Source organism: Macaca nemestrina, chromosome 3, assembly GCF_043159975.1.
Source record: "Macaca nemestrina isolate mMacNem1 chromosome 3, mMacNem.hap1, whole genome shotgun sequence".
NCBI lineage: Eukaryota > Metazoa > Chordata > Mammalia > Primates > Cercopithecidae > Macaca > Macaca nemestrina.
The window spans coordinates 98,337,688-98,358,267 of record NC_092127.1 but is presented as its reverse complement, the minus strand read 5'-3'; the positions used below and the strand labels follow the sequence as shown (position 1 = coordinate 98,358,267).

The 20,580-nt window shown below is 38.4% G+C and overlaps 1 protein-coding gene across 25 annotated transcripts in view; it reads left to right on the top strand.

The window, feature by feature from the left end:
* The window catches only part of LOC105479621 (coiled-coil serine rich protein 1), a 1,449,255-nt gene that overhangs the window by 662,986 nt on the left and 765,689 nt on the right, over positions 1–20,580 (top strand). For 24 of the 25 annotated variants that reach the window (XM_071092580.1, XM_071092584.1, XM_011737666.3 and 21 more), the window contains one exon: positions 19,462–19,545. In XM_071092580.1, the coding sequence (XP_070948681.1) occupies positions 19,462–19,545 (84 nt within the window). Of the gene's footprint in view, positions 1–11,577; positions 11,648–19,461; positions 19,546–20,580 lie in introns of those variants that run through there. The other variant, XM_071092595.1, reaches the window with a different exon arrangement.

The window sequence follows — 20,580 nt, the reverse complement described above, 5'->3', positions numbered from 1 at the left end:
AGAATTAGAAATTATTATTTGTTTTTTTATTTGCATTTTTTTGTCTTTTTAAAAATTATACTTTAAATTCTGAGGTACACGTGCAGAATATTCAGTTTTCTTACACAAGTATAAACATGCTATGGTGGTTTGCTGCACCCATCAACCTGTCATATGCATTAGGTATTTCTCTAATGTTATCCCTCTCCTACCCCCCCACCACCTGACAGGCCCTGGTGTGTGATGTTTCCCTCACTATGTCCATGTGTTCCCATTGTTCAACTCCCACTTAGGAGTGAGAACATGTGGTGTTTGGTTTTCTGTTCTTGTGATAGTTTGCTGAGAATTATGGTTTCCAGCTTCTTCCATGTTCCTGCAAAGGACATGAACTCATCCTTTTTTATGGCTGCATAGTGTTCCATGGTGTATATGTGTCACGTTTTCTTTACCCAGTCTGTTATTGATGGACATTTGGGTTGGTTCCAAGTCTTTGCTATTGTCAATAGTGCCACAATAAACATATGTGTGCATGTGTCTTTATACTAGAATGATTTATAATCCTTTGGATTATATACCTACTAATAGGATTGTTGGGTCAAATGGTATTTCTAGTCCTAGATCCTTGAGGAATTGCCACACTGTATTCCTCAATGGTTGAACTAATTTACACTCCCACCAACAGTGTAAAAGTTTTCCTATTTATCCACATCCTCTCCAGCATCTGTTGTTTTCTGACTTTTGAATGATCGCCATTCTAACTGGCGTGAGATGGTATCTCATTGTGGTTTTGATTTGCGTTTCTCTAATGACCAGTGATGATGATTATTTTTTCTTATGTCTGTTGACCACATAAATGTCTTCTTTTGAGAAGTGTCTGTTCATATCCTTTGCCCACGTTTTGATGAGTTTGTTTGATTTTTTTTCTTGTAAATTTGTTTAAGTTCTTTGTAGATTCTGGTTATTAGTCCTTTGTCAGATGGATAGATTACAAAATTTTTTTCCCATTCTATAGGTTGCCTTTTCACTCTGATGTTAGTTTATTTTGCTGTGCAGAAGCTCTTTAGTTTAATTAGATCCCATTTGTCAATTTTGGCTTTTTTTGCTGTTGCTTTTGGTGTTTTACACATGAAGTCTTTGCCCATACCTATGTCCTGAACGGTATTGCCCAAGTTTTATTCTAGAATTTTTATGGTCCTAGGTCTTACATTTAATTCTTTGATCCATCTTGAGTTGATTTTTGTGTAAGGTGTAAGGAAGGGATTCGGTTTCGGTTTTCTACATATGTCTACCCAGTTTTCCCAAAAACATTTATTAAATAGGGAATCTTTTCCCCATTGCTTGTTTGTGTCAGGTTTGTCAAAGATCAGATGGTTGTAGATGTGTGGTATTATTTATGAGGCCTCTGTTCTGTTCCATTGGTCTGTTTTGGTACCAGTAAAATGTTGTTTTGGTTACTGTAGCCTTTTAGCATATTATTATTGTCAAAATTATTTACAGATTCTACTTGCTTTTATTTTTTGACATTTGATTTCTATTTAGTTAATAGTCTTAAGCAATGACATAATTCCAAACACAGGCAAAATGCATTATAAAATTTATAAGACTGGAGTCAGGAAACTGAACCTGGGACAAACTACCTAAATTTCTGAGCATGTGGCTCTAACTTTCCGAAAACATAAAATAGAAGTACAGGAATGAAATCACTTGTATGTAATTTTTTATTTGTTTTTCAGATTATTTACTAGGTTATATCATAAGAACATAAATATTGCTAATATTCTTGAAATGAGCTATTTGAAAATCATTGCAAATGTAATTTAAATCACCAATATCAAAAATTAAATCACAAAATATTTATTTTAAAAATTTTACTGTATGCATGTTTACACAACTGTAATGACATAATTTACACTAATCCCAACTATAATAATTTAGATTTTGTCTCTATGTTTGGATGATCTTGTAACAAGTTATTTCAAAATTTAGTGTCTTAAAACTGTAATTTTATTTAATTCATAATTTTCTATATCAAGAACTTGGATGTGATTCAACTGGGCAGTTCTAGCCTTGTGTTTCTCAGGCAGTTAGAGTAAGATGTTAGCTGGGATTTTAGTCAACTGAAGACTCCACCGGCCTAGATGTCCAAGGTAGCTCATTCTCATAGCAGGCAGTTGATGCTGGGTGTCCTCTGGGAGCCCAGTGAAGCTGTCAATGGAAGGACCATTTGGTTTCTGCTTCTCAGCATGGCTGCTAGGTTCTTTCTGCAAAGGAGTAACCTCAGAAGGAGCATTATAACAGACCATAATGGATGGCCTTTCCTGAACTAATCCTGAAAGTCATGCAGAATCATCATACTCTATTAATCATGCAAGTCAATAAGACTAGCCCAGATGCAAGGACAGGAACATTAGACCCCACTTTTCAATAGGAATACTAGCAAAGGGTTCATAGCCATCTTTAATCTACCACACTGAGTTCCATATTTATGAATAATTATTGAATTAAAAAATAATAGAATTGAATTTTAGTCCAAAAATTAATTACACTTGAATGAGAAGCAGAGAATGTCATAGTTATTAAATTATATTTTTCCTATCAATGAATAATATGCATTTTTACAAGCACAAGGTTCAATTGGTAACATTAGCCTACAGGTTAATGGAATAACTTTATTTTGAATACCAAGAATATTAAAATCCTGTTAATTCTACACATCAATATGATTTCTAACTCAATAGATCATCCTCACAAATATGTTCTAGAATTTTGCAAATACAATGAGAATTTTAAGAAGTTATTGCTGTCAACACTTATTTGAGAGTAAGTGTTGTTCAAAACCTTTCATTTTGCCTGCTAGATAGATATTTTAGGTTGGTGCAGAAGTAATTGCTGTTTTCGTCATAAAAGTAATGGCAAAACCTAAATTACTTTTGCACCAATCTAACACTTATGTGAATGTTGCCACTGTATATATACAACTAAAGACAAAATGCTGGGTAGCAAAAATTCATTTGCAAAGCCATTCATACAGGCAGCTTTTATAAATTGTCTTCTGATGGCTTATAATAAATATTTCATATGTGTTCCATAGATTAATGTAAATGATATATTAACATCTACCCAGTTTAATGTTGTGAGATTGTGAACTCCTTCAAAAATTTTCCCGGGAATAAAATTGGAGAATTATTTAAAGGAGCATAATTTTGGAAAACCAAGTTTCTTTGCAGTTCCTACTAGCTACAAAATAGGGAAATGTTCTACTTTAAACTATTTAATTAACAAAATGTTAATTAATACAAAAATACTGTTGTTAATTGTTCAACAAAAATAATTGTAGATATAGGCCAAATCTCAGATCCCATCTCAATAAAGGACTCACTGACGAGCTTCCAGGAGTGTAGTTAGCCGACTACAGCATTAGCATTTACAAAGGTCAGCCTCAGCTCTCCAGATGAAGTTCAAGCTCATCACTGGGTGATCTGAAACCAAGGCTGAGTAAGGTGGTAGTGGCTGAGATCTAGCTATTCATGAGGTACTCCCCAACCAATGACTGAACAAGGGAGTGGTACAAGAGCCAACACACTTTCGCTCAACATGGGGATTTCTGTAACAGGAAATCTTAGCTATGAGCCCCTCTTTTGGCTGATAGAGAATTCGTTAGTATGAATCAAGGTTTGACTATCCCCTGCTCAATCCTGCCTGAATCTTCTTCTTCGTTTTTTTTTGTTTTTTTTTTTTTTCCTTCACATTTCCTTTCCTTTCCCTTCCTTAATAAACTTTATGTACCTTTAAATACATCTGATTCCTGGAGAACCAACCTGTGACATTTTATTTTATGAACAAAATTAACTTTTCTTAAGTGACATGTTATGTAAGACTTTAGTAATATAAATACTAATACAATAGAGTTTTTGTCATAAGGTGGTTTATAGTTTGGTGTTATCACCAACCTCCACAGAAATTTCCTTGGGACTAAAAAAGTTAAGTAACTAGCACAGAACTACCTGGCTAGTTACTTGTAGCATCCAGGATTTGATCCTGTATCTCTCTGATTCTAAGCAACATGATTATTATCTTACTTGCCTCCTAATATGCTAATATTAATATTTCCTTTGCAATATAGAGCAAGTAAAACCTTTTACCATTAATGGTGATATTTAGAGTCTAGAAATATAAGTATTAAAAATGAGTATAATCCCTGTCCATAGTACCTATGATTTGGGGAAGAAGTTGGACTACTGTAAAAGAGATGGAACAGAAAGAGCTAATAAGCATCTCCCTCCTAGTCAAGCTGGTTGTCAGCAAATGAAAAGAGATATTAATAAACTACAAACTGAGCCAGGCATGGTGGCTCACACTTGTAGTCCTACCTCTTTGAGAGGCCAAGGTAGGAAGTTCGAGGCCAGCATGGCCAACATAAAGCAACCCAATCTCAACAAAATATTTTAAAAGTTTCTGGGCAAAATAATGACCATGGTGAGAATCAAATCAAGAACTCAGTCCCATTTACATTAGCACAGAAAAAAACAAAAACAAAAACAAAAACAAAAAACAGCCAAACAAAACGTATGAATATACTTAGCCAAGGAGATGAAGGAGCTCTATAAGAACTGTAAAACACTGATGAAAAAAATCATATATGACATAAATAAATGGAAATGCATCCTATGCTTAAGCTCATGGACTGTTAGAATCAAAATTGTGAAAATGACCATACTGTCCAAAGCAATCTGCAGATTCAATGCAATTCCTATCAAAATACCTCAACATCATTTTTTGTGGAATTAAGAAAAAAAAATTTAAAATGTATACGGAACCAAAAAATAATGCAAATAGCCAAAGTAATCCAGAGCAAAAAGAATAAATCCGGAGGCATCACATTACTTCAAATTTTACTACAAGGCTATAGTAACCAAAACAGCATGGCACCCACATAAAAGTAGATACATAGACCATTGGAACAGAATAGGGAACCCAGAAATAAAGCCAAATACAACAGCCAGCTGATCTTTGACAAAGCCAACAAAAACATACACTGAGCAAAGAATAACTTATTCAATAAATGATGCTGGAAAAATTGGATACCCAGATGTAGAAGAATGAAACTGGATCCCTATTCTCACCATGTACAAAAATTAACCGAAGATAGATTGAAGACTTAAATCTAAGCCCTAAAACCATAAAAATTATATTAGAAAAACCTAAGGCAAACTATTCTGGACATTTGCTTAGGTAAAGAATTTATGACTATGACCCCCAAAACAAATATAACAAAAAGGAAAATAAATAAATGAGACCTAATTAAACTTAAAAGCTTCTATACAACAAAAGAAATAATCAACAGAGTAAACAGACAACTTACAGAATGAGAGAAAATATTTGTCATCTGTACATCAACAAAGGACTAATATCCAGAATCTATGAGTAACTCAAATCAGCAAGAAAAAAAAATGAATAAGTCCATTAAAAAGTGGGTAAATGACATAAGCAGACGTTCCTCAACATAAAATATACAAATGGCCAACAAACATGTGAAAAAAATGCTCAACATCACTAACCACCAGGGAAATGTGTCGGGGTCTGTGTGTTTCCTTAACAAAGAAATTAACATACAAGACAACACAAGGCAAGACAAACATGGCGGCCACCTCGAATGGTGCGCCCTGCTTTATTTTATACAGTCGTTTGTGGAATGTTGCCAAGTCACAAGACACATTGTTGTTTTTCTGACCTTTCCCTGACTTTCTGGATTTTCAAGATGTTTACAAATAAACAAGCCCCCAACGCCCTGCTTCGTTTGCAAGAGCAGGACTTATTGGGAACCCCTGCTTCTTTGCAAGAGCAGGACTTATCGGGAACGCCCTGCTTCGTTTGCAAGAGCAGGACTTATCGGGAACGCCTCGTTTGCAAGCACGTAGTCCTCTACATTTCCCCTTTCCTTATTTACAAGTTTGAATTTCTTTTAAAACCATCATTACATGTTGGGCTCGCTGGGATTCGGTGTTTGCCCTTTGGCACCATCTCCAGCAGACTGTGAAAATGACAAAGGCAAGAACAACAATCAATACATTACTAGAAACAGAGGTCAGCAAAGTTTTTACAGGACTCATAGGGTTCAAAGACGTCAAACTTTGTGCAATACTACTCATCAAATCTGTACCAGTCAGCAATGGTAACTGATTGTGAAATGTTTCAGAAATGTTCTGTGTTAATTCTTGTATTTCTAGGGAAAGATTATTATGACCAATTAAAAGTCTCTTTATCTCAGTCCAGTTATGTACAGTGCTGTTAAAAGGAACAGGAGTAATACAAAATTGGGTAATGTTCCAATCACATTTCAACAAAGCTTGGGTATTCAAAACTGTTAGCTGATCTCCCAAACAAGAAGCCACTTGCTCCAGATTATCCACTCGTTCAGTCAAATGAGCATCTATGTCTCGCTGCTGCCACAACAAATGTGATTGTTCATGCCATTGTTGCACAAATTCTGCATTTTGTATACTCTGGTGTAGAGCTAATCCAGCAACAGCGGCGGTGGAAGCAATTGCTACAAGTCCTATCACTGCGGTCACGACGATTCCAACCATCCAACTGCAGTGGACAAGATCTTGCATAACCTTGTAAATTTGAGTAACCCCAGCAGATTCACTCCAAGTACGTGTTAAGTTTACAGGTAGCCAGGTTTCTTTCCTGGCTGTTAGTATATATAAATCAGAATGAGACTCATTCCAATTATTATTCCACCAAGTAGTATTTATACAACTTAAGAATGTACAATTGTTTGTACAGTTAACTACCCCTGTATTATTATCCCATTTAAAAATTCCTGTCAACAACAAGTAAGGCTTTCTTACACATGCAATAACATATCTAGAACTATTTCGATGCAAAGATATATGGAAAGGGTTAGCAATATTAGTAAGATTTAAGGACATGCTTCCCGTGAAAGTGAACATTGGTTTACCAGCAGCTAGCAACTTCCAAATATGACCTTGTATTTGTGAGGTATTAGCCAAATGTGGCATAGGGGGTGATAGACCACCATCATGCCAAATAATAGTTTCATTGTCATCTGCAGAAATGCTGCGATTACCTTTATGCCAAAGCAGGTTGACATGGCTGAATTTAGTCTGAAAATCTCCATGTACACTCCAATCTGTAACAAGGTATTTACGACTCTTCCCTTTTACTTCTAACAACAATCGTGGCCCACTACTTCTACATCTAGTCCACTCTAGTTGGGAAACACCTCTGGACACATCAGGGATAGGGCATAAAGATAATGTACTTGGCAGAGTTTCATTAAGTACTGCAGTATGATTATACTTAAAACTTTGAGCCACAATAATCATAGTAAAGGCAGAGATATGACTATGGTTATAGCGAACAGCCCAAGCCTCGTGAGAAAGATGCAGACAATGTGGACTACCCCCAAGACATATAGGTAACACTTCAACCCCAAATTGATATGAACTATTTACTGTGCCAGTGTTTAATTCAGGATCCTGGTTTAAAAAAGCGATGGCATCCAAGCAGTATCATTAGTAAATACGGGGACTTCTCTGTCTCCCCAGGCCACACCTTGATATACGGGTGGAAAAGGAATATAAACCCAGCATGTAAATTCTCCAGCTATTACCTGACAATTTACTACGGCCAGCATAGCCAGGAATAAAGTCAGTGGGGTTTTGGGCTGCCCAGCTTGTTGAACAACCCCTTCAGCTTCTTAACTGTTTCAGTTGTCCCCATGTCGGGTGCTCCACACGTCGAGTTCCGAAGGTGAATGCTCTCTGAGCGCTCAGATTTAGCTCCTGGAATTCCTTCAGGAACTATTTGGATCGGCTCCTCTTCGCCATGGCACTGTTTCAACCATCGAGATGGAAACCACTCGTCTCCGGCACCTGTACGGACAAAAGCATAGCCTTGGCCCCATTGTAAAACTTTTCCTTTTAAATATTTCCCTTGTAATGAAGGATAATACACCCACAGATTACTGTTTTGCGGCTTTTCTAAAGGCTGTTGAAAATGTTTCACTGCTGCAGACTGCTGTAATTGGTGCCAACGGTTGAGAAAATTTAAAGTAAAAAGGGCTTTCAGAATTTGATGTTTTGGGGAATCTTACCCATCCCCCCTTTTAGTATTAAAAGTTGTAATTTTAAGGTAGCATTGGCTCTTTCAATAATTGCTTGACCTTGACTGTTAAATGGAATACCAGTGGAATGATGAATATGGTATAAAGAGAGGAAGGCAGCCAATTTGCGAGAGCAATAAGCAGGGGCATTATCAGTTTTTAATTCAGCAGGGACTCCCATAACTGCAAAGCAAGTAAGTAAATGAGTAATAACAGAGTCAGCCTTTTCAGAGGGTAATGGTGTAGCCCACTGGAAATGTGACCACGTATCAATAGTATGATGAACATATTTTAAACGACCAAAGGAAGGAACATAGTTACATCCATTTGCCAAATGTGATTTTTGTTGAGTGCCTCAAGGATTAATACCTGGACTTAAAAAAGGTGCAATAATAGGAGCACAAGATGGGCAGGCTCTGACAATAGCTCGGGCTTGACGGCGTGTTGTAGAAAATTGCCGTTGTAATCTTAAACTATTAGTATGATGTAGTTGGTGCTCATCCTGAGCCCGCTGGACACTGCCAATAAGTAAAGAAGCAATCTGACTATTGCCAAAAGATAAAGGTCCTGGCAAAGCTGAATGAGAACGAATATGAGTGATAAAAAGGGGGGCAGTGCAGGAAGTAAGAGTTACAAATAATAAAGAAAATAATTTTTGTAAAGGAGTTTGAGGAAATAATGGTAAAGAAGTCTGAGAAATATATTTAATTACATATAGGCCAGTCTTGTAGAACCATAGGAATGGCAAAAAGTTCTCCTTGTTGTACTGATTCAAATGGATAGTGAGAAATTTTTGAATTGTCTGAAGTCCAGTATCCAGACTTTCCATTGCTTGAAGCCTCAGTAAAAAAGGTGGGACCTTTAACTGGAGTGTAAGAGATAGGATTATATGGCAGTAAAGAATATTGTTGCAGAAAAGCAAATAATTTATTTTGAGAAAAAGAACCAGTATACTCAGCGCAAGCCACTTGTCAACCCTTATGAATATCCAATAGAGATTCAATGTATTGATTAGATAATCGGGTAATAATTTTTATAGGGTCAGCACCAAGCAACTGACGAGCTCGATGTCATCCTTTAATAATTAATTTAGCCAATTTATCAATATATGGGTGAATTTTTTTAATGGCTTTATTAGCCAAAAATAGCCACTCCAGAATATTATTATCTTGGTGTAAAACGGCCGTTGGCGAATGGGGAGTATGAAAAAGACGCAACGAAAGTGAAAGATTGGATGCAATATAATCAAGGTGAGCTTCACTAATTCTATTTTCTACAAATGACAATTCTTCTTCTGCTACAGGGGATAAAGTCCCCATAGGTTGAATACAAGTATTTACAGCTCTAAGATCAATTAATAAGTGCCATTTTTCTTTTCTTTTTTTTTTTTTTTTTTTGACAAGACAAACACAGGGGAATTCCATGCAGAAGTACTTGGTTCAATATGCCCCTCGGCCAATTGTTCCTTAACTAAATTCTTTAAAGCCTTAAGTTTTTCTTTAGATAATGGCCACTGTTCCACTCAAACAGGAGTTGTAGTTTTCCACTTCAACTGTAAAGCTTGAGGCTTGTGGACAGTGGCTAAGAGTTTAAAGGATTGTAGCCCATTTTGAACATCATATTTTTGGCAGCTGAAGAAATATGAGGAATGCTTAAAAAGGCACCAAATTGTTGTAAAAGATTACGGCCCCAAAGGTTAATATTAATGGGAACAATATAAAAGAACACTTTTTCTTGTTGTCCTTCAGGTCCTACACAGCTCAGGGGCTCAACACTTTGGTAGACTATAGAAGCAGTACCTAGGCCGGATAGAGTAACTGATACTTGTTTCTTTTTCCAATGATCAGGTCATTGAGCCAAACATTATTATATACATCCGCTCCTGTGTCGACTAATCTGTCAAAAAGTATCCCATTAATTTGCAATGAACATAAAGGTTTTTGATCAGAAACTAAAGTTTCCCAGAAAAGAGTTTTCCCAGTACTACTGAAACCTCCTTGACGAGACACATCTCTAGATAAGAAAGGAAAAAAAAAGCAATAAAAGCAATTGTGCAATACGTTCCCCTGCCTCTAGGCGCATAAATTGTGAGACTTGTACCATAATAAGGATTTCATCAGTAAAATCAGGATCAATAATTCCTGGGACCACCAATAACCCCCGCACAGCGCTGCTGCTTCGACCTAGTAAAAGTCCTACATGTCCCTTTGGCAAAGGACCACACACTCCAGTAGCCAACTTATATATTCTTCCATTAGGAGATAAAGTATAAGGTTGGACAATAGCTAGGTCAGCAGCGGCACTCTGCTCAGTGGCAGCATAAAGCTGAGAAACTGGGGTAGGGTAAGATGTCTTTAAGGAGGACTCGAGGTCATTCCTTGATGTTGTAAGTCACTGCTCACTGGGTACTGAGGTAGGCCTGCATTGTAGTTGTTGGGGCCCCAAGCCTGTGGGCCCCCGGCTCCTGTTTCCCGAGAGGGGTGACAATACATTCCCACTTTTATCAGTTTTTGAACGGCATTCATTGGTCCAATGTCAACCCTTGCCTCATCGTTTACACATATCAGATGGTAACCTTTTTCCTTTTAGAGCAGAAGAACCTAATTTTTTCTGGCATTCCTTTTTAAAATGACCAGGTTTCCCACATTGATAGCATATACCTTGTTTAGAACTGCCTTTTAAAGCCTTAGAAAGTGCCCCAGCAAACAATTGAGCATTGTAAATAGCTCCTCCAACACCTGCACAAGCCTGAATGTATTCGGCTAAATCAGCTCCACTAGCTTTTAGAGGACGCAGCAATTTTTGGCACTTGTGATTAGCACTCTCAAAAGCCAGAGTATCCAAAAGAATTTTAGCAGCAGGGCCTGAACCTACAGTCTTTAATACAGCGTCTTGAAGACAGGCTACAAAATCTGGTTATGGCTCAGTGGCTCCTTGTAGGATCTTTACAAAAGATAAAGAAGTTTTACCTGCTATTTCAACCTTAGTCCACGCTTTTATAAACAAGGCTTTAATCTGAGTGAGAGCAATATCATCTAGGCCTGCCTGAGCATTAAGAGTGGCGTATTGTCCTGAACCCGTAAGCTGCTCTTCAGTAGGTCCTGGGGGATTTTGGGTAGCATTTTTTCTAGCTTGTACTCTTGCTTCCTCCCACCACCAACTTTTTAATTGAAGCCATAGTGAACAATCAAGGACAGCCTGTCCCAACGTTTCCCAGTCAATAGGAATCATCATATGTTCTAAAGAGAAGGAATCGAGAAGGCCAAGAACAAACGGTGACTGAGGTCCATAATTAGAAATTGCAGCTTTCATTTCTTTCAAAAATTTAAATTGTAGGGCTGTAAAAGTCACATCCTGGCCACCGTTTGGGAACTGAGCATTGGGGCCAAAAGCAGCCCGTGTTATTGAGAATAAATCTAATTCCTCAAAATCATCCTTTTCCTTCGATTCCTTCTTTTCTCCTACAGGAGGAAGAGGCACAGAGAAAACCTGACCTGACATAGGCAAAGAGGTTGGAGGTGGAGGCAAAGGGAAATCTTTTTCCAAAGGAGCAGAAGGGAAGGTAACAGGGAAGGCTCATGGCGGAGAGATAGGAGAAACAGGAGCAGCGGTACCTTGCAATTTTAACAACTGTTGTAACATCTCTAAAATGTGCTGCAGATCAGAATTTCCTTCAGATGAAGGAGGCATTAGCTCTTTTTCCAATTCCTTGTCCTCAACAACTGGGGCGTAAATATGTTCCTCTCTAGGATCATTCCGCTCTAAAGCTTCAGATGCCTCACCTCCTGTGGCAGTATCGCCATGCTCTGAGTCAGTTTCAAGTAACTCTAATGCCTGAGTAATGGAACTACACACAAAGTCCACAAAGTCAGAGGCATCATTTGCCCTCGCTGATGAGCTCGATGCAGTACTTTAACCACTTATAACCTTTCCTTTCGATTTAACTGCACTTTGGTTTGATATTGAAACCAATAACAATGTTGTTCAACATGGGCAAACAATCACTTCAAAGGCTTATGTTCCTTAACTAACTTCTGCTCCTATAGACATCAACAGTCCCTGGAGTAACCACAAATATTCAGAGGCCAGAGAGGTGGAATTCCCCATAATTTTCCTGTGGGTCCCCCTTTCTTTATTTACCTGTCTGGGGTGTTCCCCCTCCGGTTCCTTGCTCTCATGGAGCCACGGACCCTGCTTGCTGCGCCAGATGTTGGGGTCTGCGTGTTTCCTAAACAAAGAAATGAACACACAAGACAAGACAAACATGGCGGCCGCCTCGAATGGCGTGCTCTGCTTTATTTTATACAGTCGTCTGTGGAATGTTGCCAAGTCACAAGACACATTGTTGTTTTTCTGACCTTTCCCTGACTTTCTGGATTTTCAAGATGTTTACACATAAACAACCCCCCAACACCCTGCTTCGTTTGCAAGAGCAAGACTTATCGGGAACGCCCTGCTTCGTTTGCAAGAGCAGGACTTATCAGGAACGCCTGGTTTGCGAGCACGTAGTCCTCTACAGAAATGAGCATTAAAACCACAATGAGAAGTCACTTTATCCAGAATAACCATTATTAAAAAGTCAAAAGACAATAGATGTTAGCATGGATGTGGTAAATGGTGAAAATGGAATGCTTATGCACTGCTGATGAGACTATAAATTAGTACAACCTCTACAGAAAATAGTATGGCGATTTCTCAAAGAACTAAAAGTACATCTACTATTAAATTCAGCAATCTCACTACTGGGTATCTACCCAAAGGAAAATAAATCATTATATCAAGAAGACTTCTGCATGCATATGTTTATCACAGCATAATTCACAATTACAAAGATATGGACTCAATCTAAGTGCCCATCAACTGATAAATGGATAAAGAAAATGTGGTATTATAAGTCAGGCATAGTGGCTGATGCCCATAATCCCAACATTTTTGGATGCTGGGGTAGGAGGATCACTTGAGCCCAGAAGTTTGAGGCCAGGCTGTGCAATAAAGTGAGACCCCATTTCTACACACAAAAAAAAATTATCCAGTCATGGTAGCATATGCCTGTAGTCCTAGCTACTCAAGAGGCTGAGGAATGAGGATCCTTTAAGCATAGGAGATTGAGGTTACAGTAAGCTAATCATACCACTGTACTCCAGTCTTGGTGACACAGAATATCATGTGTGTATATATATATGTGTGTGTGTATATATATGTGTATGTATATGTGTGTGTGTATATATATACACACATATGCACACACACGGCACACACTGTGGAATACTATTTAGCTATTAAAAAAAAAAAAAACTAATGACTGCATTTTGCAGCAACTTGGAAGTAATTCAGGAATGGAAAATTAAATACCACATGTTCTCGTTTATAAGTGGGAGCTAAGCTGTGGGTATGCAAAACCATAGTGATATAATAGACACTGGAAACTTAGAAGCAGGCAAGTGTGAAGGGAGTGAGGGATGAAAAATTACCTGTTGGGTATAATGTACACTATTTAGGTGATAAGTACACTGAAATCCTAGCCTTCACCACTATATAATTCATCCATGTAACCAAAAAACACTTGTACCCCTAAAACTATTGAAATAATAATAACAAACCAATAAAAATAAAATTTTAAAAATAAGGTTAAAAAAAAAAAGTTAGTTGGATGTGGTGGTGCATGCCTGCAGTCCTAGCTACTTGGGAGGTCGAGGCAGGAAGATTGCTTGAGCCTAGGACTTTGCAGTGAGTCTTGATTGAGCATTGCACTCCAGCCTACTCAACAGAGTGTCTCTAAATAAATAAGAACTATACATTCTTTGTAGCTCAGTATGGAAGTAGAAATTCTACCATGAGAACTAGAATAAACAGGTATTAATAAACAGGTATTATGTTTTCTCTAATCCTTTAGATTTTGTTGTTGTTGTTGTTGTTGTTGTTGTTGTTGTTGCTGTTCCTTGTCAGCTCAGATAAGGGTGCCAGATTTCAGAGAAATGGGTATACTACTAATGTTTATACTGCTTATTTGGTAATTGTATTGGAAAGAAACATGAATTTGAGCATCTTCTTTTTTTTTTTTTTTCCCAAATATAGATGGTATTTCACTGTTTTACTCAAGCTAGTCTTTGAAGTCCTGGGCTCAAGCGATCCTCCTTCCTTGGCCTCCCAAACTGCTGGGATTACAAATGAGATTGTAATGGCCAGCCAAATTTGATCATCTTATATGTGTCAGCTATTATGTTTGGTGCTAGTAATATGGTAATGAAATAGAAACTATATGCTCAAATAGAGAATAAAACTAGTTCAGTGAGGCTGGGAACAGTGGCTCATGCCTGTAATCCCAGCACTTTGGGAGGCCAAAGTGGGCAGATCACCTGAGGTCCGGAGTGTGAGACCAGCCTGACCAACATGAGGAAACCCCGTTTCTACTAAAAATACAAAAAATTAGCCAGATGTGGTGACACATGCCTGTAATCCCAGCTACTCGGGAGGCTGAGGCAGGAGAATTGCTTGAACCCGGGAGGTGGAGGTTGCGGTGAGCTGAGATTGCGCCATTGCACTCCAGCCTGGGCAACTAGAGTGAAACTCCCTCTCAACAACAACAACAACAACAACAACAACAACAGCAAAATAGTAGTTCAGTGAGGTTGGGGAACAAGCAAACAACACTTTAAGTATTGCGTGAAATGATGTATGATATGGATGCTATGGAGCATTCCCAAAGGGATGTGTCACCCGGCCAAAAAGGAAAATCTTTCTAGTGAAATAAAAAGTAATTCTTGAGATGTGTCTTGGAGCACGTGGTATTATAAGGGAGAGAAGGATACAATGGGTTGAAGGCAACACATCCAGAAATTTGCATGTGTAAAATGAGGAGATGTGAAACAACATTGCATTTCAGTGCTGCAGGAATGAACAAAGTTGTGAGGAGGTTGAAAGTCAAAAACATTGCAGCTCCAGAAATAAGCAAGTAACAGATAATGAAGTGTACATTACGCTATGCTGAAGAGTTTTGATTTTCTTCCTGAAGGAGATGATTAGCTGTTAAATTAGGAAGTGACAAAATTAATTCCTGCTTAGAAAAGTCTCTCTGGCAAACAGGGAAAATGATAGAGATAGAGGAAAAATCGCTTTAGAGACAATTACAGAAATTTGGGTAAGAAGCAACAAGTAATTAGACTGTCAATATGGAATAGAGAGGAGTAAGCCCAAGAAATAGTGAAGAAGTAGAGATTAAATTTGGTTTCAGGTTTGGTTCAAAGTGAGTTAGCAGCTGAACATATATGATGGCTTCCTGATTATTAATTTAGGAAATAGGAAGATAATGGGGAAATCGGCAGAAGTGAAGTCTTAAGGTGGTGGAAGAGGACGTTGAGTTGGAGTGTCTGTGGAACAATATTGAGTATATGTTTAGTGAGTAGTTATACTTAAGAGCTGAAGCTTGGAATACTGAAGAGCTGAAGATAATTCTGGATTAGCTAATTGTATCTTGTAATTACCAGCTATATTAGCCAGGGTTCTTTAGAGGGACAGAACTGATGGAATATGTATGTGTATATATATATATTCCATCTATATGTGTGTGTGTATATACGTATATATGAGTTTATTAAGTATTAACTCACATGATTACAAGGTCCACAATAGGCCATCTGCAGGCTGAGAAGCAAGGAGAGACAGTCCGAATTCCAAAACTGAAGAACTTGGAGTCCAATGTTCAAGGGCAGGAAGCATCCAGCACAGGAGAAATATGTAGGCTCGGAGGCTAGGCAACTCTCTCTTTTCACATGTTTCTGCCTGCTTATATTCTAGCCATGCTGGCAGCTGATTAGATTGTACCCACCAGATTAAGGGTGGGTCTGCCTTTCCTACCTCACTGACTCAAATGTTAATCTCCATTGGCAACAGCCTCACAGACACACCCTGGATCAATACCCTGTATCCTTCAATCCAATCAATTTGACACTCAGTATTAACCATCACACCAGCATAGAGTAGTAGAGGCCATGGATGTGGATAAATTGTGTACATAGAGGTCGTGGTTGGGTGTACATGCAGAGTGAGAAGATTAAATGCCCAAAGATTGAGCTGTAGTGAAAGGCACAATTGTTACAGGGACATCATTAAAGATGAGCACTGTAACATGGATATTGGTTTGAGAATTAATATTTAATTATAACCAGGGACCACATGGTAAATATAGTATCTATACTAGTCCATTTTCACACCACTATAAAGAACAACCTGAGACTGGGTAATATAAAAAATAAAGAGGTTTAATTGACTCACAATTCTGTGTGGCTGGGGAGGCCTAAGGAAACTTAAAATCATGGCAGAAGGCTGAGGGGAAGCAAGGCACTTCTTCACAAAGCAACAGGAGAGAGAGAGAGCGTAGGGGAAACTGCCACTTTTAAGCCATCAGATCTCGTGAAAACTCCCTCACTATCACCAGAACAGCATGGGGGAAACCACCCCCATGATCCAATCACCTCCCACCAGACCTCTCCTGTGACACATGGGAATTATAATTTAAGATGAGATTTGGGTGGGCTCACAGAGACAAACTACTTCATTCTGCCTCCGGACCCTCCCAAATATCATGTTCTTGTCACATTTAAAAACCAATCTTGCCTTCACAATGGTCCCCCAAAGTCTAATTCATTAGAGCATTAACTCAAAAGTCCAAGTCCAAAGTCTCATGTGAGACAAGGCAAATCTGTCTCACCTATGAGCCTGTAAAATCAAAAACAAGTTACTTACTTCCAAGCTACAATGGAGGTACAGGCAATGGGTAAATGTTCTTATTCCAAATGAAAGGAATTGGCCAAAACAAAAGGGCCACAGGCCTCATGCAATTCTGAAAGCTGGTGGGGCAGTCATTAAATCTTAAAGCTCCAAAATATCCTTTCAGTCTGTGTCTCACATCCACGGAATGCTGATGCAAGGGATGGACTCCCATGGTCTTGGGCAACTCCACCCCTGTGACTCTGTGGGGTATATCCCCTGTGGCTCCTTTCATAGCCTGGCGTTGAGTGCCTGATATAGTTTGGCTGTGTCCGCACCCAAATCTCAACTTGAATTGTATCTCCCAGAATTCCCACATGTTGTGGGAGGGACCCAGCGGGAGGTAATTGAATCATGGGGGCTGTTCTTTCCTGTGTTATTCTCATGATAGTGAATAAGTCTCACAAGATCTGATGGTTTATCAGGGGTTTCCACTTTTGCTTCTTCCTCATTTTCTCTTGCTGCTGCCATGTAAGTAGTGCCTTTCACCTCCTGCCACAATTCTGAGGCTTCCCCAGCCATGTGAAACTGTAAGTCCAATTAAACCTCTTTTTCTTCCCATTCTCAGGTATGTTTTTATCAGCAGCATGAAAATGGACTAATACAGTGCCAGTAGCTTTTCCAGGCACATGGTGCAAGCTGTCAGCAGATCTATGATTCTGGGGTCTGGAGATCAGTGAGCTTCTTCTCACAGTTCCCCCTAGGCAGTGCCCCAGTGGGGATTCTGTGTGGGTGGCTTCAAACTCACATTTCCCTCCCACACTGCCCTAGCAGAGGTTCTCCATAAGGGCTGTACCCTTGCAGCAGACTTCTGCCTGGACATCCAGGCATTTCCATACATTCTCTGAAATCTAGGGAGAGGTTCCCAACCTCAACTCTTGTCTTCTGTGTGCCCACAGGCCTAACACTACATGTAAGCCACCAATGCTAGGGGATTGTACCCTCTGAAGCAAAGATCTGGGCTGTACCTTGGCCCCTATTAGCCATGGCTGGAACTGGAGCAGCTGGGATGCAGGCTGCTATGGCCCAAGGCTACTCAATGCAGCAGGGCCCTGGACACAGCCCACGAAACCATTTTTCTCTCCTAAGCCTCCTGGCCTGTAATGGGAGAGGCTGCTGTCCTTGTTGGGAGAGGCTCTTGTACTGTGATGAGAGAGGCTGTGGTGAAGATTTCTGAAATGCCTTGGAGACATTTTCCCCATTGTCTTGGCTGTAACATTTGGCTCTTCATTACTTATGCAATTTTCTGCAGTCATCTTGAATTTTTCTCCAGAAAATGGGTTTTTCTTTTCTACCTCATGATCAGACTGCAAAATTTTCAAGCTTTTATGCTCTGCTTCTCTTTTAAATAAAAGTACCTGTTTCCAATAATCTGTTTTTTAATGCATATGACTGAACACATTTGGAATCAGCCAGGTCACCTCATGAATATTTTGCTGCTTAGAAATTTCTTCCACCAGGTACCCTAAATCACGTCTTTCAAGTTAAAAGTTTCACAGATCTCTAGGACAGTGGCAAAATGCCACCAGTCTCTTTGCTGAAGCATAACTATAGTGACCTTTACTCCAGTGTCCAAGAAGTTCCTTATCTTCATTTGAGACTGACTCAGCCTGGACTTTATTGACCAAATCACCATCAGCATTTTGATCAAAACCATTTTAGTTTCTAGAACCTCCAAACTTTCCCACATCTTCCTGTCTTCTTCTGAGCCCTCCATACTGTTCCAACCTCTGCCCATTACCCAGTTTCAAAGCTGCTTCTACATTTTCAGTTTATCTTTATAGCAGTGCCCCACTCCAATCACCAATTTTCTGTATTAGTCCATTTTCACATTGCGATAAAGAATGATCTACGCCTGGGTAATTTATACAGGAAAAAGGTTTAATTGACTCACAGTTTCTTGTGGCTGGGGAGGCCTCAGGAAACTTACAATCATGGTGGAAGGTTAAGGGGAAGTAAGGCATGTCTTCACAGGGTGGCAGAAGTCAGAGAGTGCTTGGGGGAGACTGCCACTTTTAAACCATCAGATCTAATGAGAACTTCCTTACTATCATGAGAATATCACGGGGGAAACCACCTCCATGATTCAGTCACCTGCCATCAGGTCCCTCCCTCCACATATGGAGATTACAATTTGAGATGAGATTTGGGTGGGGACACTGAGCCAAGCCATATCAGTATCTTTTTAAATGTAGAGTTATTTCTGTTTTATCTACTACGTGTGCACAAACATGAGAGGGAATAATTTAGGATGGTTTCCTGGTTTCTGTCCTAGGCAAGTAAATTGGTAGAGGCATACCAAAAAGAAAACGAAAAACTAAGCAAAAACATATGTGTATGTGGATGTGTGTGTGTGTGTGTGTGTGTGTGTGTGTGTATGTGATTATGTATAGCATAGCATTTTTGGATGCATTAACTTATTTTTTGCAACTAAGAATATATTATGAAAAATAACATACTGTAGAGGGAATTTGAGTTTCATTAGTCAGATGCAATTATCTCCCACTGTGTGAAGCTGACTTTCCTTATCAAGAGCAAAGTAAAAGGGCTAAGCCTATTATGCCATCTCTTTGATGTTTTTATAGGATATAATGAAAGATGAATGCTCGATGCTCAAGCTGCAGCTGAAAGAGAAGGATGAACTCATTTCCCAACTTCAGGAAGAACTGGTAAGTGATAACAATACTTGGCCCACAGAGTGTACTTTCCTTGCAAGGTTATTTGTTCCACACCCTTATTTATTAACACCAATGGCATCAGTTATTTGTAAATCCTTCCAGTGGTTCAATCTGATGATCAGTTTTTATAATTCTGTCATGAAAACCGTAGATCTTTGACAAGCTAAAGAATAGAAAGGATGTTTTATAATCTATTTGGAAATGTGTATGATTCCAGAAACATATCACTGAACCAGGATTAAATATTTCATTTGTATCTATCAGAAATCTTGAAGGCTTAGGTCACATTGTTTTTGTAAAGTGCATGATTTAACTCCATACAGCTATACCTAAAGATACAGATCTATAATATAAAGCAAAATGCTTAATCTAGCAAACAAAACCAGATTTTATGTTTTATTTTTATAAAGCCATCAAAAATATGTTAACCTAATGAGACTTCTTGTTAATTTATTATATAGTTCCCAAATTATGTAAAAATTATACAAAAATATGAAGCGTGTGTGGTTCAGATTTTAGAGTATGGTTTTAATGTAATATCATAAAAGAGAGTAGGAAGTATACTTTCATAATATAAAAATACATTTGGTAGATAGCAGACAGAGCAGTGGGCATTATTTTTTCTAAGTACGTGTTTTCTATTTATCTATGAATATTAACAGTATTTTGCAATAAAATGTGCACTCTGGATATACATTTTAAAAGATAGTACTCTAAAACAAGAATTAAATAGAAAGAAATAAGAAGAGATATTTTTAATTCATCATTAGTTTTTACACTAACAATAGATTAAAGAGAAAACCATGAAATAAGAGAGACCCTGACTCATTATTAAGATCAGGAAACAGATCCTTCTCAACATATTTTTAATGATTATTTCAGACTTACAGTAGTTTATTATGTAATTATTGAACACAGTTAAATTACAAAACAGACTTTATAGACCATCAAACTTCTGAGGACTCCTAACATATTAGTGAGATATTAGAGAAATTCAGAGCATAATTTATAGACTCTTCACAACTA